Source organism: Saimiri boliviensis, chromosome 4, assembly GCF_048565385.1.
Source record: "Saimiri boliviensis isolate mSaiBol1 chromosome 4, mSaiBol1.pri, whole genome shotgun sequence".
NCBI classification, from domain to species: Eukaryota; Metazoa; Chordata; class Mammalia; order Primates; family Cebidae; genus Saimiri; species Saimiri boliviensis.
Window position 1 is genome coordinate 116,347,059 of NC_133452.1, and position 19,134 is coordinate 116,366,192.

The 19,134-nt window shown below is 37.9% G+C and overlaps 1 protein-coding gene across 3 annotated transcripts in view; it reads right to left on the reverse strand.

The window, feature by feature from the left end:
* The window catches only part of SMAP1 (small ArfGAP 1), a 185,417-nt gene that overhangs the window by 96,665 nt on the left and 69,618 nt on the right, over window positions 1-19,134 (reverse strand). For 2 of the 3 annotated variants that reach the window (XM_074398109.1, XM_003926334.4), the window contains exon 2: window positions 18,388-18,521. In XM_074398109.1, the coding sequence (XP_074254210.1) occupies window positions 18,388-18,521 (134 nt within the window). Of the gene's footprint in view, window positions 1-1,456; window positions 1,578-18,387; window positions 18,522-19,134 lie in introns of those variants that run through there. The other variant, XM_074398110.1, reaches the window with a different exon arrangement.

Genomic DNA, 19,134 nt, shown 5'->3' on the forward strand with positions numbered 1-19,134 from the left:
TCTTATCTCGTAACACCCACGTGTCAGGTGGTGGGGAGGGACTTTGTGGAGGTGATTGGATCATGGGGATCTGTTCCCCCATGCTGTTCTCATGATAGTGAGGGAGTTCTCACGAGATCTGATGGTTTTAAAAATGGCAGTTTCCCTTCTGTGAGCTCTCTCTCTCGACACCATAAGAGATGTGCTTTGCTTTCCCCTTGCCTTCTGGCATAATTTTAAGTTTCCTGGGGCCTCCCAGTCATGTGGAACTGAGTCAATTAAACCTCTTTTTCTTATAAATTACCCAATCTCAGGTGGTATTTTTATAGCAGTATAAGAACACACTAATACAACAATTTTCTTTGACTCCATTTTCTGAGGAACTTATTGAGAGAAAGAAGAGTCTTACCTATGAGTCAAAAGATTTATGTAAGGATATAAAAATGTATGCCAACTATACACCTGTGTGTGTGTGTGTGTGTGTGTGTGTGTGTATATACACACATATATATATGCATAAAATATTCCAGCCTGGCGCAGTGGCTTACACCTATAATCCCAGCACTTTGGGAGGCTGAGGCAAGTGGATCACAAGGTCAGGAGATCGAGACCATCCTGGATAACATGGTGAAACACCGTCTCTCCTAAAAATATTAAAAATTAAAAATTAGCCGGGCGTGGTGGCACACACCTGTAGTCCCAGTTACTTGGGAGGCTGAGGCAGGAGAATCATTTGAACCCAGGAGTTGAAGGTTGCAGTGAGCCGAGACTGCACCACTGCACTCCAGCCTGGGTGACAGAGTGAGACTCCATCTAAAAAAAAAAATTTTTTTCAGGAAAAATATGTAAGAAACTGATAAACATCATTACTTCTATGGAAGGCAACTGGATGACAGAGACAGAAGTGGGAGGGAGAATATTCACTGCACTTCTATACGCCTTACAGTTTGTACCATGTCTATATATTTTCCATTCCCAAGAACTGAATAAAATAATTAAGAGGGAGCAATAGTAATGCTGCATTGTTTCTAAATAAAATACTATCTAGAGGAGACTAAGTAGGGTATCCAAGCAGCACCTGAATCAAATCAGAAAAAAAGAGACTTCCTCCTTTACTAAGGAGAACAAAGTCTTCTTATAAATCAAAAAGATTATTAAAATATATTTTTAAAAATCTCATCCAAGCAGATCTGACACTCAAAATACATTCAAAGCAAAATATGGCATTTATTTGCCATGCATATTTCCAGTATCATCACCATATTATAGAAACTTATTCTTATATTTTTAATGTATTTGTTGGGGGGGGGGACTACTTGCTCTACTATTTTCTATTCATTAAAAACTTTAAAAACAAAGACTAAGATGTTCAACTAAAAATTTTATTTTCAGCTGAATGTATATGTTTTAAAAAGCTTTTATAAAGATAAATGAATGTTTTTAGTCCCTGGATAAATTCTTCATGTCAGTAACTCACCTCTACTACCACTTGAAATTTTCCAGAATAGTTCTCTATCTTCCTCTCAAAATCCACCAGGATTTCTTGCATAGGAGCAAGCCTTTCAGCATTGGTTTCAAGATCTTTTGGATTCCAGCTGCTGGAAAAGAAGGGCCACCATTTTTGGTCTCAGGAACTCTTTGGAAATATTAATACAGAGTCCATTCCTTCAGTTTCATAAATTGTTTTTTAGGGGAAGCTGTTCTCTGTTTTGATTATTTTTATAAAGAATAAACCACACAATTCAAATGTTTTAATGATGATGTGGAATTAGAGGTAGCAGTTTTCATACTTTTTGCAATTTATAGATATTCACAGATGTTGATTTATCTGTTGCAGCATTTGCTAATTACTACAAACTGAGAGAATATATTCTTTTTTGCAAGCAATGTAATTAAATATTATGACAAAATTGGAAAAGCTTCACATTACACTCTTCTGTCATCTCTACTTACTATAAAATCCGTACCATTTAAAGTACAGGAATAAACCATCACTTTCTCTCTAGGCGCTTAAGGCCCAGCTCAGGAGTCATCCTGGACTCTTCTCTCTTCTGCCAAAAGTCTTAGTTATTCTAACTTCTCAATATATTCTTTGTAGGTGTATCCTGTTTATCAAATGCATTGCCATTACCTTAATTCAAGATCTAGTCATCTATTGTGTAGATTATTGCAACAATATTTTAAGAGCTCCCTACTCTCTCCCTACTATCACTCATAAGATTAACACCAAACAACTTACTCGTTGTAACCTTCACCTTTACCTCCTATGGCACATATAACTGCACCTACACTCTAGTCACAGAACACTACTTTACTTTCTCAAACACGAGATGCTTTCTCCACCTTCCTACCTGAAAGACCCATACATTGTGATCGCATTCAGTGATTCATAAACAAATAAAGGTTACTATAAAAATAATAATGACATATTTTTAAAATATTAAAACTTACCATACGACCAGGTAATATCAAAAACAAAAGCCACTTTTCTGATGTGCTGAACATCACAAACAATTTAGTTAATAGAGCCAGAAGCAGAACTTAGTTCTACAGTCCGAGGCTAGTGTTTTAACTATGATTGCTATCTTCTATCATTATTACATTCACACAAAGCAGGAAAATGACTATACCTCTAAAATATTATGTGGAATAAAATTAATAATTATGTTTCTAGATGGTCCATCCATACATGTATTCATTCAATACCACCTAACAACTTTCTGTACTCTACAGGAGGATTTAAGCCCTTATCTTCAAATAACTTATTATTTATTCTCCCTCAGTTCTGCTTAAAATTAGGCAGTTTAGAATTAAGAGTTAAAAGAACGAAAAACTTCCACTAAGTAGCTAACATCTTACAGTTTTGTTCACTTATTTTATATAGTGATAATCAATTATATATAATAGAAAAATTCTAAAATATGCCATCTTCGAAAAAACTATTAATATTACTGACCTTATTTAAAGTTTAACCTTAAAATTTTTTAACAAATCAAGAGGAAGAAGAAAAGGTAGGGCACAATGTTGCACATTCAAATCAGAAATTTATGTACATTTTTCCAAATGGATTGCTTAAAAATGCAAATCTCTTATTAAACTTCACAGGTTAAATTTTGTTACAGACAGTATCACATTTCTTTCTTTAACCTCAATCTTTACATGTAGGCAATACAAAAACCCAATGCTATAGGCTGCTCCCATTCTCTGGTCTTCTTTGAAGATACTTTTAATGATTCTAGCAAAAGTTCAGCATCAACTGAATCTCAATTAACTTAAAAAGCTAAGTATGTACCTGAGGCCCTAATTTGAAAAATGTTGTCAGCTTGATGGAATTATAATGAGAAATTCTCCCATAAAATAAGAAAAAAGATTGTTTGACCTAGGGTTTTCTTGAATAAACGTATACCAAGAATTGTGTACTGAAAGCTTATTATGTACATGGTTCTACAAGACACTATTAAAATTTATCCAAGAGTCAAAATCTTAAGAGATTAAATAATGTTCTAACACACAGAGGTCAAATGTGGTTAAATCACAGAGTTCTCCAGATTAACTTTTTTAACTGAAATTTTATTCTATTAAATATTGCTTACCATAAAAATTATGTAACAGCAGAGATAATTTTCTAGGTTCCCAAAATCTCCCCAGAAAAAAACAAAAAACAAAAAACAGAAAGGCCTAGGTAGGAAAACTAAAAACCCATGAATGATATTTACAACAAAATTAGGTGACTGATTATTCCCACAAATCTCAAAATGCTATCGGGTAAGAGTAAACCACTGTAATGACCACTAGACCTGCCTGAGGCCTGCAACTAATGGGGAGTCCAGTGGATCTGAGAACAAAACACCAAAACAGTCAAGAGATATATAAACTGGAAATCAAACTGAACCAATCTGAGAAAAGCACAGGAAGTTGAAAAGAATTTTTCCCCAGTCTGATATGGTTTGGCTGTGTCCCAACCCAAATCTCATCTTGAATTGCAGTTCCCATAATTGTCACGTATTGTGGGAGGGACCCAGTGGGAGATAACTGAATCATGAGGATAGTTTTCCCCTTAATGTTTTCATGGTCATGAATATATCTCACAAGATCTGACAGTTTTATAAGGGGAAACTCCTTTCACTTGCCTCTCATTCTCTCTTGTCTGCAGCCATGTAAAACGCGCCTTTCACCTTCTGTCATTATTGAGAGGCCTCCCCAGGCATGTGAAACTGTGAGTCTATTAAACCTCTTTTTCTTTATAAATTACCCCAGTCTTGGGTATGTCTTTATCAGCAGTGTGAAAACAGACTAATACAGTAAATTGTTACCAAGAGTGGGCTGCTGCTGTAAAGATACCTGAAAATGTGTAAGCAACTTTGGAAGTGGGGGACAGGCAGTGGATGGAACAGTTTGGAGGGCTCAGAAAAGGACAGGAAAATACAGGTAAGTCTGGAGCTTCCTGGAGACTTGCTGAATAACTTTGATGAAAATGCTGGTAATCATATGGACAATGAAATCCAGGCTGATGTAGTCTCAGATGGAGATGAGTAACTTGTAGGGAACTAGAATAAAGGTGACTCTTGCTATGTTGTAACCAAGAGATTGGTGGCATTCTGCCCCTGCCATAGAGACTTATAAATCTTTCAACTTGAGGGATATGATTTAGGCTATCTGGCAGAAGAAATGTCTAAGGAGCAAAGCATTCAAGAGGTAACTTGGGTGCTGTCAAAACCATTCAGTTTTAACAGGAAAAGAGAGCCTAAAAGTTTGGAAAATGTGCAGCCTGATGATGCAATAGGAAAGAAAAATCCATTTTCTAAAGAGAAACCCAACCTGGCTGCAGAGATCTGCATAAGTAATGAGAAGCCCAAATGTTAATCACCAAGACAATGGAGAAAATATCTCCAGGGCATGTCTCCTGGCAGCCCCTCCCATCACAGGCCTGCAGGCCTAGAAGGAAAAAATGGTTTCATGGGCCAGGCCCAGGGCCCCCTGCTGTATGTTTCATGACACCAGGCCCAGGAACTTGGTGTCCTGCATCCAAGCTGTCCCAGCCATGGCTAAAAGGGTACAATGTATAATTCAGGCCATGGCTCAAAAGGGTGCAAGCCCCAAAGGTTGGCAGCTTCCCTGTGGTGTTGAGCAGCTGGGTACACAGAAGTCAAGAACTGACATTTGGGAACCTCCACCTAGATTTCAGAGGATGTATGGAAATGCCTGGATGTCCAGGCAGAAGTTTGTTGCAGGGGTGGGGTCCTCATGGAGAATCTCTGCTAGGACAATGTGGAAAGTAAACGTGGCATGTGAGACCCTACACAGAGTCCCCACTGGGGCACTGCCTAGTGGAGCTATGAGAAGAGGGCCACCATCCTCCAGACCCCAGAATGACAGATCCACCAACAGCTTGTACCACGCACCTGGAAAAGCCACAGGCACTCAACACCAGCCCATGAAATCAGTCAGGAGGAAGGCTATACCCTGCAAAGCCACAGAGGCAAAGCTGCCCAAGGCCACAGGAACCCACCTCTTGCAACAGCGTGGCCTGCATGTGAGACATGGAGTAAAAGAAGATCATTTAACTTTAAGATCTGACTGCCCTGCTGGATTTTGGACTTGCATGGGGCCTGTGGCCCCATCATTTTGACCAATTTCTCCATTTAGAATGTCTGTATTTACTCAATGCCTGTACTTCCATTATACCTAGGAAGTAACTAACTTCCTTTGGATTTTACAGGCTCATAGATGGACGTTATTTGCTTTGTGCTGAATGAGACTTTGCACTGTGGACTTCTGAGTTAATCCTGAAATGAGTCAAGACTTTGAGGGACTGTTGGGAAGGCATGACTGGTTTTGAAATGTGAGGACATGAGATTTGGGAGGGACTAAGGGTAGAATGATATGGTTTGGCTGTGTCCCCACCCAAATCTCATGTTTCCCAGTGGGAAATAACTGAATCATGGGGGCAGTTTTCCCCTTAATGTTTTCTTAATAGTGAGTAGGTTTTATAAGATTTGATGGTTTTATAAGGGAAAACTCCTTTCACTTAGCTTTCATTCTCTCTTGTCTGCCACCATGTAAGATGTGCCTTTCACCTTCTGGCATGATTGTGAGGGCGCTGCAGCAACATGGAACTGTGAGTCCATTAAACCTCTTTTTTGTTATAAATTACCAAGTCTTGTGTATGTCCTTACCAGCAGTGTGAATGTCCTTATCAGAGGTGTGAAAACAGACTAATACATAGTCCAATAACAATTAAGTATGAAAGAGTCACAATAGGCTTGGAATGGGGAGAGACAATCTAGCCCCTATGAACTCTCCTATCTAACCACAAAGATTCTCTTCCAGGACAGGGCCCCAAACAGAGAAAAAGAAAAACCCTGGGAACTAACTCAAAATTGAGCAGGACAGGTATAACAGAGATAATACAAAAGGAGATGATCCAGATAAAAGTGCAAAAAGGGAAGGGAACAGAACAAGAACATCTAAGCAAATGGCATCACCCCCCCCCGCCCGCCTTTTTTTTTCTTGAGAAAGAGTCTCGCTCTGTCTCTCAGGCTGAAGTGCAGTGGCACAATCTCAGCTCACTGCAACTTCCACCTCCTGGGTTCAAGCAATTCTCCTGCTTTAGCCTCCCAAGTAGCTGGGACTACAGGCACATGCCACCACGCCCAGCTAATTTTTGTATTTTTAGTAGAGACCGGGTTTTGCCATGCTGGCCAGGCTTGTCTCAAACTCCTGACCTCTGGTGATCCACCCGCCTCAGCCTCCCGAAGTGCTGGGATTACAGGTGAGAGTCACTGCACCTAGCCATGACCTTGTTTTTAAACATTACATGGAAACAACTGAAGAGGGATGTGTGTGAAGTTTAAAAAAAAAAAAAAAAAAAAAAAAAAAAAAAAAAAAAAAAAAAAAAAAGCTATCTTGAATAGAACTTCTAAAAGTAAAGGAAAATGAATACCAAATAAAAATGATCAGAAATAATCAAGGTAAAATCTCATACAAAGCTAATATTCAAAAAAATAGTAAGAATAATAGCTCTACAATGAAACCACACCTGGAAAAGTTTGCCCAGATTAAAAAACAGATTAAAACTGTAAGCTGTGAATTCAGAACTAGCTAAAAGACATGTATGTGATGAAAAACATATAAAATTGCTCCCCTCCCTGTTGGGGGGAAATGGGGGAGGGGCGGGGGGTGGGGAGGTGGGAAGAGATAGCATGGGGAGAAATGACAGATACAGGTGAGGGGACGGAAGGCAGCAAAGCACACTGCCATGTGTGTACCTATGCAACAATCTTGCATGTTCATCACATGTACCCCAAAACCTAAAATGCAATAAAAAAAAAAAAAGAAAAACATATAAAATTAAAGACATGGACAAGTAGAAAAGCCAAATTAGAAATTTTAAAATAAGAAATATTCAGCATTAAAATGAAAGAATCAGGAAAACATTAGAAATAAAAAATTTCAGAAATAAACACTAAACAAAATGAAACACAACAATAATTAATAGTCTAAGAAAAATTTTTCCTTCTTTAGCAAGAAGGAAAAAATTTTAAGTAAAAAAAGTAATAAAAAGGATCCAAGAGAAAGTGATAAATATTGCAGTTAGGCAATAAAGATCCAACATACAGGTAAGAGGAGTTACCAAAGAAGAAAACTAAAACAAGAGAATATTAAAAACAGACTATAATTCAAAAATAAATAAATAAATATAATTCGAAAAACTTCAGAGACAAAAAAAGATATAAAACTACATACTGAAGGAGCATACCATATGCGGGTATCCCTGTCTAAAAGAAATTCACTTTATATTTAAAGATATAGTTAAACATATAAGCACAGAAGATTTACCATTCAAACACTGAGCAAAGGAAATCTGCAGTGGCTACTAGTGAATGCATAAAAACTAACACATCTGTACAACTGCTGTGCAACAAAGGATAATGTGAACCAGTTATATCATTTTAAATCTCTATTGGCCTCATTTAAAAAAATTAAAACAGGTAAAATTGATTTTAATTATGTATTTTATTTATGTTTCTCTTCTGTATAACCCACATGGAAAATATGGAAACTATTACGCTTCTCTCACCTTCATCCACAGACTTAAAAATTAGTGTCATGAAAATATTTTGCAATAAACTGATAATCTAATTACCCACCAATAGCTAAGACAGCACCCAGGAGAAGGGATCAAAGCAATACATTCTTGGAACCTGCTCTAAGTAAAACAAACTTAAACATCTTATGTAAAATTTAAATTTCAACTGTCTATCAACATTCTAGGTTCTCTCTAGTTTCAGATTTTTACTTTTTAAAGATAGCAGAAGTACCACACAAATATTGTACTTTAATCAACTGTAAGTCATTTTATTTAAAAAATTAATATGCTTCTAAATAATAAAATTTACCCCAATTTTACTTGAAATAACTGTGTCAGAGAGTGAAAGAGCAGAAATTTTATTTAATGTATTTAGTCACTTTCATCTCCTCTTATAATCCTATACATCCTGATTTTACCATTGAATATTGGGACAACATGATCACTAACATAAGAAGTACCCGTAGTTTTAGTTGCCCTTTTACACTACAGTAAAATATTTATGGTATCTATCAATACTCTTTTGCCTCTTCACTCTGTATTTAGCCTGACTGAGAATTCAAGTTCAGTCCACAGAATACAGCAAAGCTTACTAGTGATGAAGACTGAAGAAAACCCCTGATTTTGCCTTACATAAGAAATTTTTTTCTAGGAAAGATCAAAAGTTTAAATTAAGACAAGCAAATCAATACCATGACATAGGTATTGCTAAGTTAAACTAAAGGGTACCCGGTTAGCTCATAGGTTTTTCTAGGAATAACTACGTTATAATAGAAACCTTATCCGCTTAGTGGGGTTTTTTTTTTCTTTTTTTTTTTTTTTTTGAGACGGAGTTTCGCTCTTGTTACCCAGGCTGGAGTGCAATGGCATGATCTCGGCTCACCGCAACCTCCGCCTCCTGGGTTCAGGCAATTCTCCTGCCTCAGCCTCCTGAGTAGCTGGGATTACAGGCACAAGCCACCATGCCCAGCTAATTTTTTGTATTTTTAGTAGAGATGGGGTTTCACCATGTTGACCAGGATGGTCTCGATCTCTCGACCTCGTGATCCACCCACCTCGGCCTCCCAAAGTGCTGGGATTACAAGCTTGAGCCACTGCGTCCGGTCTTTTTTTTCTTAATAGAAAATATAAACAGCAAAAGTGTGCATTCAAAAACATTTCTTTCAGATTCAGAAAAGACACGTTTTACAGATTTAACCTGAGAATCTTCTCACATTCTTTTGATTTACATGAGAGTGTCAACATTTTTTATCCTCTGAGGTTGAATTTCACTTTTGGTAAAAGCTGAATCACCAACAGTAACCACGACATAATTTTTATGCAAAGACAAGAAATGAAAATGTTTTTGGAACTGCTATGGTAACTAAAGAGGACTGAGTACAGAACCAAAACATTCTCAGAATGAAAGAAACTCCAGAGTCATCTAAACATCTGCCTACTGAATGCTTGAATCCCGGCCACACATTTGCAAGTGGTTGTTCAGCCTCTTCCAAACCATTCCACTTAACGGTAAACCAACTATCTTCCAAGGCAATCAATTTCATTCCTGGACAGTTTTAAACATTGAAATATACTGCCTTTCTAGTACCTCCATATATTACCTTGGAACTTTCATATGCTAGCTTAAGTTAAACACTCTTACAGCTGCTGTATTTTTGGAATGTTAAAGCTATGCAGGAACATGAAGTGAAAAGGACAGAGATCAAGAGACAAAAAAGACTATATAAAAATACAGGCTAAATGGGGAAGGGGAGTGCATGATTCTTTTTTTCTCCATTCCCCATTCATTGCTAAGGATAATAAGTGTTATCTCACAGCATTTGATCAAACCAAAGACTGATCTCACTCAGCATGCCATTAAAAAAATCAAGTGCATACTGTGTTCCTAGCACAGTGGTAGCCACCAAAAGTACCACAAAGACACATATGATAAATTTCTAACTGCTGGAAACTTACAATTTGGAAACTTACAATTTAGTTAGACATAAGCAAAGGTAAGTAACAATATATGGTACTTGCCGTAGATAATTGAGCACATACTACATATAGAAGGTGGTTTTCTTAAAGCAGAGATTTAAGCTGAACTTTAAAGCACAGGAAGGATTTGGTTTGCCAGAAGAAATACACAAAATACATTTCCAGCAGAGCACAGTGGCTCATACCTGTTCCAGCACTTTGGGAGGCCAGGGTGGGTGGGTCACCTGAGGTCAGGAGTCAAAGACCAGCCTGGCCAACATGAAAAAACCATGCCTCTACTAAAAATACAAAAAAAAAAAAAAAATTAGCCAGGCATGGTGGCTCATGCCTGTAGTCCCAGCTACTTGGGAAGCTGAGGCAGGAGAATCGCTTGAACCCAGGAGGCGGAGGTTGCAATGAGGTGAGACTGCGCCACAGTACTCCAGCCTGGGCAACAGAGCAAAACTCCATCACAAAAACAAACAAACAAATAACAACAAAAAATACATTTCCAGCAAGGACAACAGCAGAACCAAAACAAAAGAACACACTATCAGATTGTTTGAATAGAAAGCTATCTGATAAAACCAAACCTATTTGTTATAAAGTATCTGAAATAAAAGTTCAAAGACAAAGGATGAAGCCAGAAGGCAGAGGAACATGAAGATCAGTTTAATGAAAATAAAACTTTTTTATAAGTCTCATAGAGGAATCAATGCAAATTTCTTAGAAGAGAGGTAAAATGACCAATGCAACGTTCTAGGAAAATTACTCTGAATGCACTGTGTAAAATAAACAGAGATGTGATACTGATGAGAACATCAGGAATAAGACAAAGTCTAGACATGTCAGGGAAATTAAACTAGAAAGCACAGAAGAAAAGAATTAAGAATACAGACGCAAAAGGGAGAAAGGAGTAAGAACCATAGACCATACAAGTTTTTAAGATTAACTGGAACAATAACATTAACTTTCTTTCCAAACAGTTCATTATTTCAGTTTTAGTTTGTCAAGCTGCAAGTAAAACAAAGACATCTCCTAATCTTAACGCTTACAAATGCTAAACATTAATAACTATCACTATAGCCAAAATTTCCAAACTGAAACAATTTCATAAATCCTTGTTTCCTGTTGCCATATGGCATATATAGGAATTTGGTTGACATTGCTATATAGCAGGCGTCCCCAAACTTTTTACACAGGGGGCCAGTTCACTGTCCCTCAGACCGTTGGAGGGCCGCCACATACTGTGCTCCTCTCACTGACCACCAATGAAAGAGGTGCCCCTTCCTGAAGCGTGGCGGGGGGGCCGGATAAATGGCCTGAGGGGGCTGCATGCGGCCCGCGGGCCGTAGTTTGGGGACACCTGCTATACAGCAACAGTTAATTCTGGTTTTCCATTCTTCACTCCACCCACATGCATAATATCTTGGAGGGGGAAGCTACAGTATTTACAAAAGTATAAAAAACTTGATCCTTTCCAAAAATTTGGGAAGTATCTGAAAATAAACTCAAGATCAAAGACATTTAATCTGACCATGAACCACATTAAAAGAACCTTTACAACTTTTTTAAGGTAACTTTATTTCTATGTAATTAAAATCAAACTAAGTTTTGGGAGGCAATTATTTTCTTATAAAAATAAACATACAGCAATTCTAACAGCTATATATATTATTGACGATCTAAAACTGAAACATAACATATACATAAATAACAGATAAAAACACGGTACATATATCAGTTTATATGTAATCTTGAGAAAAAACAGTAGTTACATTTTACAGAATTACACACACACACATATGCACACACACACACACAGAGAGACAGAGAGAGAGAGAGAGAGAGAGAGAGAGAGAGAAACATTTTTATTTAACAGCTTGACTGGGCTCAAAGATTAAACCATGTTTCCACATTTACTAATAAAAGATATTTTTTAAAAACTGAGCTAGCCAAAACTAAGTACCATCTTTGAAAATTAGAAACACAATTATGAAATGTTACAGTGATAGCAGGGGAAGATAACGGGTATAACTATATAACTATGTACAGTAAAAATATTTCTCTTAATTTCATAAATGAATACCTCACAAGCACTTCTTTTTTGAGACTGAGTCTCATGCTATTGCCCAGGCTGGAGTACAGTGGCAGGACCTTGGTTCACTGCAAGCTCCTCCTGCCAGGCTCAAACAATTCTCCACCTTAACCTCCGAAGTAGCTGGGACTACGGCTGTAGTCGTAGTCACCACATCTGGCTAATTTTTAGTAGAGACAAGGCTTCACCATGTTGGCCAGGCTGGTCTCAAACTCTTGGCTTCAAGTGATCTGCCTGCTTTGGCCACCGAAAGTGCCAGGATTACAGGAGTGAGCCACTGCTCCCAGCCTGAAGCACTTTTTATGTCAAAGAAATTATTATAAAATATCTATGAATACAGAACACTATGTAACACTTTGATCACCACTTTGGCTCATCCAAATCAAACGTCAAAGTTAGTAAGAACAACCTTCAAAAAGACAGACTTTTTAATGTATAGCAAAACTAACCTAATGGGATAGAAATCAGTGCAGTGTATGCCCCTGGGGGACATGACTGGAAACTGGCCTGAGGGAACTTTCTAGTGTGGCAGAAATGCTCTATCTTCATATTGGTGACATATAGACATTTGCCAAGATTCATAAAACTAAATGAGATCTGTTAATTGTTCTCTCTGTAATTATACCACAATTTTTTTGTTTGTTTGTTTTATAGGTTTATTTTTAGAGTAAAACAATTACACAATTTAAATCCAGGTCAAGCAAAATCATTCTGTCAAAGTCTGCAATAATGCCCACCTGCATTCTCACTTGCCAGGCACTCACCATTATCAACCGAGTCTTTTCCAAGTGAAGCAAAAGGGTCTGATATTTTATTCATATACATCTCTCTTATGTGCAATATAATCTATAATATCTTGTGGATTATATCTGTAGATGCATAACTTTTCTGCATCTATACCAGGAATTTCAAACCCAAATTTATCTTTCATGACCATGCTTACTCTCTACTTGGTCCAAACTGTCAAAGCACAGGGCTTTCATAAAATAAGAATTCACTGAGAGCTTTTCTGGGTCAACCTTGTCACAGAATTTCAAGATAGAACACAGTCTCTGATTCCTTCTAATGTCAAAGAGGGCACATCACCATATTGGTGGCACAACTATGAAACCTCTACCCAGTACCTGTGCAACCACCAAGGCTGACTGTGGAGCCAGCTGCAAAGCCCCAGCCTCATCAGAGTCCCCACGGAGCACAGGTGGTGCTGAGCAGCAAACTGTGGCCAGCATGGGACCCAGGACATCAGTATGATGGCCAAAGGCAGGTGGTAGACACAAGCAGAAAGGATATAAGCTGCCATGGCTACCTCAACCCAGGATTTTATACCTCAATTTTGTAAAAAGAAACATAGGAGGATTCAACCCGAGAATGCAAGGCTGGTTCAACATATGCAAGTCTATAAACGTAATTCACCACATAAAAAGAACCAAAAACAAAAACCACATGATTATCTCAACTGATGCAGAGAAGGCCTTTGACAAAATTCAACAGCCCTTTATGCTAAAAACCATCAATAAACTAGGTAATGATGGAACATATCTCAAAATAATAAAAGTTATTTACGACAAACCAACAGCCAATATCATACTGAATGGACAAAAACTGGAGGCATTCCCTTTCAAATCTGACACTAGACAAGGATGCCCTCTCTCACCACTCCTATTCAATATACTATTGGAAGTTCTAGACAGAGCAATTAGGCAAGAAAAAGAAATAAAGGGTATTCAAATAGGAAAGGAGAAAGTCAAATTGTCTCTATTTGCAGATGACATGATTGTATATCGAGAAGACCGCATCATCTCAGTCCAAAATCTCCTGAAACTGATAAGCAACTTCAGCAAAGTATCAGGACACAAAATCAATGTGCAAAAAACACAAGCATTCCTATACACCAATAACAGACTTCAAGAGAGCCAAATCAAGAACAAACTGCCATTCGCAATTGCTACAAAGAGAATAAAATACCTAGGAATACAACTAACAAGGAATCTAAAGGACCTCTTCAAGGAGAACTACAAACCACTGCTCAACAAAATAAGAGAGGACACAAACAGATGGAGAAACATTCCATGCTCATGGTTAGGAAGAATCAGTATCGTGAAAATGGCCATACTGCCCAAAGTAATTTTACAGATTCAACGCTATCCCCATCAAGCTACCAATGATCTTCTTCACAGAACTGGAAACACCTTAAGCTTCATATGGAACCGAAAGAGAGCCCGCATAGCCAAGTCAATTCTAAGTAAAAAGAACAAAGCAGGAGGCATCACAATACTGAACTTCAAACTATACTACAAGGCTACAGTAATCAAAACAGCATGGTACCAGTACCAAAACAGAGATATAGACCAATGGAACAGAACAGAGGCCTCAGAGGCAACACAACATGTCTACAACCACCTGATCTTTGACAAACCTGACAAAAACAAGCAATGGGGAAAGGATTCCCTGTTTAATAAATGACATTGGGAAAACCGGCTAGCCATGCGCAGAAAGCAGAAACTGGACCCCTTCCTGACATCTTGCACTAAAATTAACTCCAGATAGATAAAGTCTTAAACATAAGATCTAACACCATAAAAACCCTAGAAGAAAACCTAGGATGTAGGACATAGGCATAGGCAAGGACTTCATGACCAAAACACCAAAAGCATTGGCAACAAAAGCTAAAATAGACAAATGGGACCTAATCAAACTCCACAGCTTCTGCACGGCAAAAGAAACAGTCATTAGAGTGAATCGGCAACCAACAGAATGGGAAAAAATTTTTGCAGTCTACCCATGTGACAAAGGGCCGATATCCAGAATTTAAAAAGAACTAAAACAGATTTACAAGAAAAAAACAAACAAGCCCATTCAAAAGTGGGCAAAGAATATGAACAGACACTTTACAAAAGAAGACATACATGAGGCCAACAAACATGAAAAAATGCTCATCATCACTGGTCATTAGAGAAATGTAAGTCAAAACTACATTGAGATACCATCTCACGACAGTTAAAATGGCGATCATTAAAAAATCCGGAGACAATAGATGCTGGAGAGGATATGGAGAACTAGCAACACTTTCACACTGTTGCTGGGAGTGTAAATTAGTTCAACCACTATGGAAGACAGTGTGGCGATTCCTCAAGGACCTAGAAATAGAAATTCCATTTGACCCAGCAATCTCATCACTGGGTATATATCCAAAGGATTATAAATCGTTCTACTATAAGCACACGTGCACACAAATGTTCACTGCAGCACTGTTTACAATAGCAAAGGCCTGGAATCAACCCAAATGCCCATCAATGATAGACTGGACAGGGAAAATGTGGCACACATACACCATGGAATACTATGCAGCCATAAAAAACGATGAGTTTGTGTCCTTTGCAGGGACACGGATGAACCTGGAAACCATCATTCTCAGCAAACTGACACAAGAGCAGAAAATCAAACACTGCATGTTCTCACTCATAGGTGGGTGTTGAACAATGAGAACACATGGACACAGGGAGGGGAGCACTACATACTGGGGTCTGTTGGGGGGAAATAGGGGAGGGACAGTGAGGGGTGGGGAGTTGGGGAGAGAGAGCATGAGGAGAAATGCCAGATATAGGTGATGGGGGAGAAGGCAGCAAATCACACTACCACGTGTACCTATGCAACAATCTTGCATGTTCTTCACATGTACCCCAAAACCTAAAAAAAAAAAAAAAGATTTAGATGCATCTGAAAAAAAAAAAAGAAAAGAAAAGAAACATAGGAGGCCAGGTGCAGGGGCTCATGCCTGTAGTCCCACCACTTTGGGAGGCCAAGGCAGGCAGATAATTTGAGGTTAGGAGTTCGAGACCAGCCTAGCCAACATGGCAAAACCCAATCTCTAATAAAAATACAAAAATTAGCAACATGTTGTGGTGAGGGAATGCGTTTTCTTTCTGGCTCCATGAGGGGGCGTAGCTTTAATGGCAAGAATTTCCCAGCACCATGGCCCCCTCCCATCCGGGAGATTCAATGGTTTATGTTTGAATTTTGTGGGAGCGGGAAGAAACTAAAAGTCAGTCACTCCATCGGAAGTTCTAAGGAACTCCTTTCATTGGCTCAGGGTCTTGGAGAAGGTGGGGGTTTCTCTCAGGATAAAAATCCGTGCTCCCTTACCTGCGCTGGATTTTCCAGCTTTCTGGAATCCCCTCCCACATGGAGGGATCTCCCTCCAGGATTTCCCCTCTGGAATCCCCTTCTACACTCTTCTGGAAGCCTTTCTCCTCTTCTCCTTTCCTTCTCTTTTCTCTACCTAAATAAAATCACCTTTCTGCAACAATTTTTGGGTCCGATATTCACATTGGGAGCATATGGTGCAGCTTAAGCGGCCCCACCACTTATTCTTTAAGAGGCTGGAGGCCAAGTACCCACAACATCCAAGGAAAAAACCTGGTTACAGTGGCACACACCTGTAATCCTAGCTACTTGGGAAGCTGAGGTCGGAGAATTGCTTAACCCAGGAGATGAAGGCTGCAGTGAGCAGAGATGGCACCACTGCACTCCAGCCTGAGTGACGAAGTGAGTGAGACTCCATGTCAAAAAAAAAAAAAAAAAAAAAGAGGGAAGGGGAAGGGAGAGGAGGGGAGAGGAGAGGAGGGGGGAGGGGAAGGGAGGCAGACGGAGCAATTCCTATCAAGAAGTTGGGAGGTGGAATCAAATAATGTTCAAGTACAATTTCAAATATTATGTATTACTTAGTAACTGTTTATAAAATCCTTAGATTTAAAAAAAAAATCCAATATTTTGCCATGTTCTTGTAACCTATGCCAAAGAAAACCAGTGAACTGCAGCCCTCTGATTAGAAAATTCTACTCTAAGCTACACAGCTATCCATCTCAAATAATTTGCTATTCATTTCTTCTCAACAACCTGAGAAAAATATTTCTGAAGAACTGAACTGTTGAGGGATCTCATGTTTTATCCTTAGTTTGAAATGAATCATTGAAAAAGCAAGATACTTCAGTCTTGGATGTTTTGTATCTCCATAACCCATTAAAAACACCAAGTTATACTGTCAAGCTACACCTCACCGTTACTTGAGAAAGAGTTACAACATCAGCTGGACATGGTGGTGCATGCCTGTAGTCACAGCTACCTGGAGGGCTGGCATGGGAGAATCTCTTGAGCCTAAGAGTTTGAGACCAGCCTGGACAACATAGCAAGACCCTGTCTCAAACAAAAAAAGACTTACAACATCATGACATCTGTTACCATGTTCTACAGAGAGATTAAGAACACTGTGCCTTACAGGAGTGTTTAAAAAACCTCTGCTTCTTTGATGTAACTAGTATGTTTTCTCCTCAAGGATCCTGAAAATACATAAAAGACTGCATTTCCTTTTATGCTCTAGCCAGCAAAAAGCTCAAAAACTAATTTAAGATGAAACTAAATAAATTATGCTTGACTTTATAGCCTGAAGATCTCCATTCTGTTTTTCTACCCTTACCTCACCCCATTCATGTAAACTATTGGGTTGTTTCTCTATGATTCAGAGGTGTATCACTGAGTTTCAACCACATATATTTATGTATTTAGCACTTTGGAGAGACTTAAAAGTAATTTCAAAAGGGTATAAATAAGTGGTGTAACCTCACCGTGAATTACATAAGACCAGTAAAAGTAATCATTTTTACAATAGCAGCCAACCTAAAAGATAAAGAGAGAGATTTTAAGAGAATTTAAGACTGCCACACTGGAAAAATGGCAAACTTTTAAAACTACGAATCTACCTCTAGCAGAGCTAAACCACTCATCAATAAGTTTAGATTGGTCATAAGAACATTTGTTCACTATGTTTTCTTACAACTCCTGGGCCTTGTCTGAAAACTAAGAACACCTCAGAACAGAAAGGAAATTATTCAAGTCAGCTTTCAGGCTAAAGGTGGTTTTTTTAACTTTATCTTTACCCAGACTCCCTCTACTGACGAAAAAATAAATAAATAAAACAAACTATCGAATTGTACTAGCAAATTTTATCAACAAAAAAAAAATAACATTTTTAAAAGAGTTTAAAGTCAACATTCTAGAAATAATGGATTAAAAACTGACTTTCCTATAGACACAAAAAGAAATAAACATCTGTGAACTGAAAACTCAAATATTCCAATTTTATAAGTGGCATATGCCATTTCAATATGCAGTACTGCTTTTCAACGTTAATCCTTAAATGCAAGAAGTGTTAAATATTTTTAAATCATTTTAAATATTTTAAATAATTTCTTGGTAATATAATGTTTACCTGTATCTGTTCTGCTGTCCATTGGTCTAGGTTGACTGATTTGACCCTGGATATATGAACCCCAAGATTTCTATGAATTCCAGCACATCTGATGCAAATAAACACACCAATATTCCAGGAAGCCCATCGAGGACCTAATTAAGAAGAAGAAATAACAAAAAAAAAAAAGGCAAATATTAAAAACTAAAATAAACATAACAGCATATTAGAAGCATTCTGGGTTTTATATAATTATAACGGAAGCTTACAGAAGTCACATGCTCAAATTTTCAAATGGTACAGGCAGCAGTTTGCTAAGAAGACATGTGTCTTGGCAATCTTCAAGAACCTTAATGATATGAGGCAGGGAACAGGATGGGGACCGTGAGTATGACAAGAACCGTAATGATTTTACTCATTTTGCTTTCCTAGAAACCTCCCCTCTACTCTAATATTTTAAAACTAATTTATACAGTTTTTTCACTCAGCATATTTGAATCAGGCATACTAATACCCTACTGTAAAAATAATTTCTTTATTAAATGCATAAGATATGCTTACAAGATTCCCAACAAATAAAAATCAAAGACATTTTAAAAATTAAATGTAGAAAATAAGAAAAACACAACCAGCCCAACAGAAAAGGAACAAAAAGATATTAATGAATAATTCACAGAAGAAATGTATGGTCAGGCCAATAAGCATGAAAATATGCACAAACTCACTGGTAATTAGTGCAAGTGCTCTTTAACTCTACAGTTATATTTT